This window comes from Ruditapes philippinarum, unplaced genomic scaffold (assembly GCF_026571515.1).
Source record: "Ruditapes philippinarum isolate M1 unplaced genomic scaffold, ASM2657151v2 ctg1685_1_1_1_1, whole genome shotgun sequence".
Lineage (NCBI taxonomy): Eukaryota > Metazoa > Mollusca > Bivalvia > Venerida > Veneridae > Ruditapes > Ruditapes philippinarum.
The window spans coordinates 260,360-269,475 of record NW_026860356.1 but is presented as its reverse complement, the minus strand read 5'-3'; the positions used below and the strand labels follow the sequence as shown (position 1 = coordinate 269,475).

Genomic DNA, 9,116 nt, shown 5'->3' with positions numbered 1-9,116 from the left:
CATGATTTTTAAGCACTTGTTCTGTAACTTGATGAACCTATTCAGTCAGAGTATATCTTATTCTCTGTGACCCAGGTATACACTTACATGTACATTTCATAAATGATGAATTCAGTAAATGTGGGTTGTGATAATTATATCCTTGATATAAACAAGATAATTAAAAGTGACCTTCATGCACATGGCCTAGTTCTTTCATTTAACATTTGATGACATTTCAAATGTGACTATTGTGATCTCTTTCCCAGGATTGTTTAGCTCTTTTTTCTACCTTTCTCCAGGAAAAAGTTTGATTTTTGATTTAAAGTCTTCCAGATGCCAGCACTATTGTTGAGAATTGAGTACCCCTCAAGCCGGTGCTAAGGGGTGTAAGGGATGTTGCACTTGTTCATTACCCTCATGCACAGACTCAATCAAACCAAGTCTGCAATTATCATGTGATTTTGTTGTGATTAATGCTTCAGGGGGATCATTTAGTTTCCAGATTTTTTGCCATCAATAGGGTATCAGTCATTACTTAATTTAATTTCACACAATAAAAAACTTTCCGACTAAAAACATATGGAAGGATACCCAAATTTGCCAGACGAAATTTCACAAAGACCTATTTATGCACACTAGAAAGGAACCCCTAAGAAGCATTATGATGTGAGTTGATAAAGACTATTTTGATATTACAAATATCATATTGTCAACACTATAAAACATGTAACAAGATCGTTGCTGTTCAAGAATACAGGAAAATATTTGTGATCAATTTTTATCTGCCTAATTCTATAGGAAAATTGTTGCAACTGTAAACTTGGAACAATGGACTAAACTGCTTGGAGGCCCAGACAGTATGTATGAGAAATATCTCAAACAAAATAATGATATATCTTTTCACTTTAAGTTTGAATCACATGATAATATAATATATAAAGGTACGGGGCAGGATTTAATAGGTTCATGTCGAACAGCAGCCGAACCCGCCACCGACGGATCGTGAATCTAGATTTACTCGACCAGAGTCAGCTGATGTGTCAAGAGCTACATCTCCCCCATATCTCCTCATTAACTCCTGAAATATTGACAGAAAAATAATCATGATTACAGATAAAATAATTTGTTTATACATATATATTACTTAACCCTAACCACGCTCAATATCTTAATCAAACTTTACCTTATCTTTCAATCTACAAACTTACAGCAACACCTGGGGTCAAAACCATCTCACTCGCGGTAGCTAAAAGATGCACAGATTCCAGTAATTCAAACCCATTTAGTTGCCTCTTAAGATCATGCAGGGATAAAAGATGGCTGCAATCCTGATGCCTTAAACCTTAATAGCAAACCCACAATGGGGTTAGTACATCTAAAATACATACGTACCTATCACAAAGCTAGGTTAGCATGAACATTTTGTGCTTTTTGGCTAGACTTGTTGGTGGCTACCTTTTAGCAATTGACTATTAACATCCCTTTATCTAATAACGTCCTGCACCAAATTCATAGCAAGGCAAGTCCATTCAATAATTTTGGTTATATGGTAAGGGTTTAAGACTGACAAACAGCAGACACAGTTTTGATTTACTCAGAAATAATAAGTGTATTCTCCATTTTGTAGAAATGATAAAGCACTGATCTAAAAATCACACATGGTGTATTAAATGCAATTACATTGTGAGAGATAAAAACATTCTTGAGAAGTTAAAATATAGCCAGGCAACAGTAGTATTCTGTGTCCTCCTGAGGTTATTAAACCATTTTCTACGCTCTGTCTCAAATCTCATGATTTTCATTGGTCAGTATACAGTATGTGCTGGATTTCAGACCAATCAGATACTTTAGATTTAAGTTTGAGCTAGGAAAATATCATTATAATCTAAGACCCTGGTCTGACTGCACAGATGTCATAATTTCTCTTAACATAGAGTATAAGCATTTCATTTCCCAGTCTAACCTTTGCCAGTTTTGTAAACGTCTCATCAACATTAGTATTTTCTTTCGCTGAGGTTTCCAGATGAGATATCATGTTTTGATGTTGAGCAAATGAGTTGGCTTCCGAATAGTTTACCTCCCTTAAATTCTCCAAATCTCTCTTGTTCCCTGAAGAAAATATAAAAAAAGATCAACATGTTCAGTATATGATGGCAGGTTGGGTTTTATTGTTCTATAGGGCTTATCCAGTTGACTATTCTAGTCAGATATTGAAACATGCAAATTAAATGGCAATACATAACAAGGGCTAACAGACAGACAGCATGCTTGGCAGACTATTCCAAGTTGTTAACAGGTTAGAGCCATGGCTGTATTTTCAAAGTTCTTAATTGGGTCTTGGTTTGTGTCCTACCATTATGATTCTAAAAACATGAGTTACAAGTGGAACATCTTCAGTGGTTAATGAGATATATAGTTCATACCAAACATTTACAATACAAAAGTGTGAATAGGATAGCCCATTATTCTTTGTGTAGTCAAGCTAAAAACCGTTTCTTTTCAAAAAGTAAAATATATCAACATGGTACAGGTACATAAGATACTATATTATAATATATAAAATTATGCCATAATATCATATCTTTACCATAATCACTTACCAATAAGTATCTGTACAATACTTGGCCCTGCGTATCTTTTTACATCATCTAACCATCTTGGAATGCTTTCAAAAGACGTCCTTTTAGTGATATCATATGCCATAATTACACCATTAGCACTGCGATAATAGCTCTGAGTTATTGTTCTAAACCTTTCCTGGCCAGCTGTGTCCCAGATCTGTAACTGTAAATAAAAAAACACTGTCTTAGATAGGTCTTCAAAATGATTTCTTGAGGAAATTTGAACGAGCAGGCACCTTTTTGTGCATTACGCGCTTTTTAAAAAATATTTTCTTATCATAGAAGATGTAAGCAGTGATATATCACCTTATATAACAGAGGCCGATATATATAAAAGGCCTTTTCCCAATTAAAATATTCTTTAAAATCATGCAGTTTCCCTAAAATCCCAACCTACAACAGCTTTTTTTTTCTTCCCAAATTAGCAAAACTTGTCTATATGAAAGATCTTACTAGACTAATATTTGGTTGTGAAATGCCAAAAAAAGGACTAGTACTACAAATTGTCCCATCATTTCATGATCGTTAAAGTTTAAACAGGTTTTATTAACTGTACCCTGCTAAATATCTTATATGGACTTGTCCATCTTTCCAATTGGACAAGACCATTCATCATTTTAAGGGGTTAACATTTACCCCAGTTATATATTCAATGAACTAGTCTATTTTTTCATTTGGACAAGACCATTCATCATTTTAAGGGGTTAACATTTACCCCAGTTATATATTCAATGAACTAGTCTATTTTTTCATTTGGACAAGACCATTCATCATTTTAAAGGGGTCAACATTTACCCCAGTAATATATTAAAGGAACTCCACTGAGGTTCAAAAACCTAAAATCATAAAAAATCTTTTTAATAGATCAGCTTGGGCACGTAAAACAGGAAGACATGCAAAAAATAATTCAGAAATATACTCAAAAATGAATTGAAAATCGTATTTTTGTGCTACTTTTGATATGATTTGAGTAAAAAGCGTTTAAACGCTTTTCAATTTTGGGTCATTTTTCACAATTTAAATAATTGTCCTGGATAAACCGCAAGAGCGAATAATCTAAAATTTTGCACACAAGCTACTGATCTAGACCTACATCAAACTGAGCATTAATCTCGAAAAATCATTTCCAGTTTCGTCATGTCAAAAATTGGGAAAATTTCAAAATATGTTCATTGTACTGACTGCTAGCCTTGGTCTGTACTAAGTCACATGGGTACATTATGTAAATTCAGTTCCCAGCAAGCTAAGGGTAAACAGTAAACCAGATTTTCTTAATCTCATCCTCTGTACATGACATGTATATTGCACTTCATACATGTATTGTACGCAATGACCTTTAATTTCCCTCTGAATTCAATATTTAACACAATATGCTCCATATGACTTTGCTGTGTTCTGAAAAGGGTTCAAATAGTATTTCATAAACAAAATGAAACAATAAAATAACATTCATCCCAGTTCAGAACACAAAGTACACAGTTAGTATGAACAGGGGACATTCTTATATTGAAACAATTAATATCCTTAAACAATTACAATATAGTACACTTATATAAGTCCTAGTCAACTTGCCAGAAAAACAATTAAAACAATCAATGTTTATAATTAATATAAACTTCCTTGATACAGTCCTTGTTTTAAATCTGATTGTTAAACCTGAACAACTGAATTTCATATTTTTGGTGGTGTTTTATGTCACACAACCAACACAATATAGGTCATATGGTGACCTCCTAGCTTTACTGGTATACATAGACCTCAGATGTTTTTTCATGCATTATTTCAGGCACAAACAGGCATCAAAGTAAAACCGCAGACGTTCCATAAGCAAGCTGGATATGTTCCTCACATGAAAGAACCTAAAGTCTGTGTCAAACCCACAGGTATTGGTTATGGTTCTCTGACAGTGACCTACAATTTCATGTATGACACCAGGGCTTCCATTAGTGGAAGTTTGGGAGTCATTTACTCCTGATTTTGGCTTGTGACTTCCAAAATATAATGCTTTTCCTTCTTTACCTATATAATGTGACTTCCAATGTCAGACATTTTGCAGCCACTGACTTCCAAAGTTGGGAACTTAATGGAATACCTTTGACACCAAAGACTTATATGAAATTCATATTGAATACATGTAGTTTCCAATTAAACCTCCTGTACCAAAGGTCTTTCTCCAATCTCAAATGAGGTGCAGGGCAACATATGCCCAATGACAAATAGAAAAGAAGGTATTACAGGCACATGTAGATAGCAAAATTTTTGTTATAAAGAGCACAAATGAGGTTTTTTTCTGAGAGAATATGAAAGAAAAAATATAGTCTTTTTTGTTTTGAGGTAATAGCATAAAATTATTAGCAATAGATTGCAGCATAAAGAAATAATAATTTATTGCAGAGGAAACCAAATCTGACCCTTGTTTTGGATTAACAAACATGCATGCCAATTATATAAATTTAAAATCAATGAAAACCTTCAAAAGCTATCCTGCAGAAACCAACTATTTAGAAGAAAATTTGCTTTAAAAAAGGGCATAAATCTTTTCAAAAATATGTTGATTGCAACTAAAATCAATTTAACCTGTGTTTTGATATGGCATCGTATTAGAATGCCAAATTATCCTTTAGAAGTTATCCTTCGGAAACAAATAATTTTAGTACAACAAATTTACAAAGAAAGGGGCATAACTCTATCAAAAATAAGTTGATTAATGTGAAAATCAACCTTCTTTTTGGTTTTGACTAACAAACTTACATGGCAAGTACACAATCATTAAAATCCTTCAAAAGCTATCATGCCAAAACCAATAACTTTACAGAAAATTTGGTTAAAAAGGGGCATAATTTTACCAATAATTAGTAATTTGAATATTGCAGAAAAAATTGATCTTGTGTTTTGATATAAAATACATAGAATAGCATGTACTTACATGCAAAATCAAATACAAACAAGAAATGTCCAACAACACATATGCCCCCCTTTCTAGTCCTTGACTCACATTATTGGTTATTTTGTTATAGAAACTTGCCATTAATGGGTACATGAAAGTGTTCAGTTATGGAAAAAAGAAAAATAATGAAGACTGTGATAAATAGTTTTCAAGATAATGAGCATACACCATTCTGACATTTAAGGCCCCTGTGACCTTGACCTTTGAACTAGTGACCCAAAATCAATAGGGGTCATCTAATAGTTATGACCAATCAATATTAGAAATATGAAGACTTTGTGATAAATAGCTTTCAAGATAATGAGCGGAAACCATACTAACATTCAAGGACCATGTGACCTTGACCTTTGACATAGTGACCCCAAAATCAATAGGGGTCATCTACTAGTTATGACCAATCAATATGTGAAATATAAAAACTTTGTGATGAATACTTTTCAAGATAATCGGTGGAAACCATTCTGACATTTAAGGCCCCTGTGACTTTGACCTTTGAACTAGTGACCCCAAAAGCAATATGGGTCATCTACTGGTTATGACCAATCACTATGTGAAATATGAAGACTTTGTGATAATTAGCTTTCAAGATAATGTGCTGAAATCATACTACCATTCAAGAACCCTGTCACATTGACCTTTGACCTGGTGACCCAAAAATCACTAGGAGTAATCTACCAGTTATGAACAATCAATATTAGAAATATGAAGACTTTGTGATAAATAGTAACCAAGATAGAGAGCAGAAAGCATTCTAACATTTATGGCCCCTGTGACCTTGACCTTTGACCTGGTGACCCAAAAATCAATAGGACCCTGTGACCTTGACCTTTGACCTAGTGACCCTAAAATCAATAGGGGTCATCTACTAGTTATGACCAATCAATATGTGAAATATAAAGATTTTGTGATGAATACTTTTCAAAAAAAATCAGCGGAAACCATTCTGACATATAAGACCCCTGTGACCTTGACCTATGACCTAGTGACCCCAAATTTAATAGGGGTCATCTACTAGTTATGACCAATCACTATGTGAAATATGAAGACTTTGTGATGCATAGTTTTTAAGATAATCAGCGGAAATAATTCTGACATTTAAGGACCCTGTGACCTTGACCTTTGACCTAGTGACCCTTAAATCAATAGGGGTCATCTACTAGTTATGAACAATCACTATGTTAAATATGAAGACTTTATGATAAATAATTTTCAAGATAATCAGCGGAAACCATGTGGTCTACCCACAGACAGACCGACAAAGCAATACAATATACCCCCTCTTCTTCGAAGGGAGGCATAATAACAATCATTGAAAATCTTCAAAAGTAAATACGGGGAAGTTAAAGGGCGGGATGGCACAACGGGCATGGGCTTTGGCATCGAAGTTTCCTGGCTATAGACTTCACGTGTATATTAAAAAAGAAATCAAATAAAAACAATTAAAAGTTACATAGAATTCTATAAATTTTCACTGTCAATTCTAATTGGGCGCAGCCATATTCAATTTTGTAACTCAATGATAACATTGAGTTACACTGAAAATGGCAGTGCCCAGCTAGATATGACACTGAAAATTTCACTGATAGGTATAGAAATCTATATGTTTTTTAAATTTTATTTCCTTTTAAATATACAGGTGTACATGTAGTCTATAGCCGGGCAAGCTAAAGCCCAGTTCACAGACCGGGTCTTTGACTTCCCTGTATAATGAAACATGGAAGTTTGTCAAGGTACAGAATTGTTTAACAGGATTTATTATGAGGGAAGTTTTGTGTTGATACGGGAAGTCAAAGGATGGGACCGCGCAGCGGGCCAGGCCTTGGGTTTGCCTGGCTATAGACTAAACGTGTATATTTAAAAGGAAATCAAATAAAAAACAATAGAATTCTATACCTATCAATAAAATTTTCAGTGTCAGTTCTATTCGGGTGCCGCCATTTTCAATGCAACTCAATGATAATAGGCGAGGTATACCATTAACGGACAATCGCAACTTTTTGGATTAATAATAATTGTCTAGTGTTTCGAATGAAAATGGAAGCAGTGCATGAAATACCGAATGACACCTTTAAAATGAAAAAATTATGATTTTTAACCGACTTCCGCATTCATAGGCTTTGCCGTATTTCATATTAGATCCGCTGACGGTCCGGAGTCAACATTTCATACATGTGTGAGTAATGGCCAGGGTGAACATGGATTCCCACATACTTCTAACCCGATGGCCTATCACACTAGAAGGAGAAACAAACTTTTTTGATCTTCAATGCAAAAGTTTGCTTGTGTTCCCGTTTTACATACCTTCACTAGTTTTCCATCAATCTGAAGTGTCTTCATTGTGAAATCTACACCAATTGTACTGGCATGTTTTTCAACATACGTTCCAGATTTGAATCTTTGAACAACACAAGTTTTACCTACATCAGCATCACCAATTAACACAATTTTAAATAAATAGTCAAAAGTTTCGTCCGCGTCTGAATGAGGATGAAAAGCCATTTGTTAAATCTGAAACTAGGCACGCATTTGATGTGTCATAAAATGTAAATAGAAAATTGACATATAACCGGAAGTTAAATCAACTTCCTCTTTGTTACTTATAAGAATAGGTTTATTGTGAAATCAATGAATATTTGAGGCTACATACCGCTAAATTGGAGTATTTTTTGTTTAAAGATTTTTTTTTCTTCGAATAATTTGTAGCGCAGAATTTGTAGAGCAAATAAACATCCTTGACAAAAACATAGAGCAGATAATTTAAAAGGGTTGCTTTGTTGAAAAAAATACTCTGAAAGTATCATACATATCAATATATTAATATACGAAATGTATTGGCAAGCGTGAAATACATGATCCAACATTACATAGATCTATATTTTATATAACATATAATAAAATGTTCCAGAAAAAAATATTATCCATCACAAAATGTTCTTTCTTAGTCACTTTGAACTTTATCCAAATTTTATTTTTTCAAACAACGTTTTTTATATAGAATATTCAAATGATACATGAATTTCAATTGTTAATGTTTTTTATAGTGGCTATTTATTGTAGACCTATCCACTTTAAATACCTCTTAATTACAGAAATATGACCCTGCTGGAGTTTACTTTTTTTATATGTAGTACTTAGTTCGCCGAAAAAAAACCCCACAAATTATTGACAGTCTAATCGTTTACTAGATACTGTGCGGGTAACTAATACCCGCACTCCAGTTACCGCACTGTGCATGTATATGTATACGATTTAACCCTGACACATTTTCAACAGCAAGATCTCCAAACTATGATACAATTTTTATATGTAGTACTTAGTTCGCCGAAAAAAAACCCCACAAATTATTGACAGTCTAATCGTTTACTAGATACTGTATGCCTTGTTTGTCAAAGAAATTTATTCATAATGATATGCCGATATGCGGATGAATATCATTTAAATCACGGATTTATATTACATGTTTAAATTTAAGAAAAAATGCGTATTTAGTTCGCATTTTTAAAATATTGCTGCTGATAAAATTTTACCGTTTACCATCTGTTTCGACTTAAATTTATTATAATTAC

General features: G+C 33.5%; 1 protein-coding gene across 1 annotated transcript; it reads right to left on the bottom strand.

Annotated features, from left to right (window-relative positions):
* Window positions 1-706: 706 nt before the first annotated feature.
* On the bottom strand, window positions 707-8,149 carry LOC132759781 (ras-related protein Rab-43-like). The gene is made up of 4 exons (XM_060751631.1): window positions 7,852-8,149; window positions 2,583-2,766; window positions 1,946-2,091; window positions 707-1,060 (listed from the first exon to the last, which is right to left on the bottom strand). The coding sequence occupies exons 1-4, from the start codon at window positions 8,047-8,049 to the stop codon at window positions 947-949; spliced, it is 642 nt and encodes a 213-aa protein (XP_060607614.1). The 5' UTR covers window positions 8,050-8,149; the 3' UTR covers window positions 707-946.
* Between the last annotated feature and the right edge of the window lie 967 nt (window positions 8,150-9,116).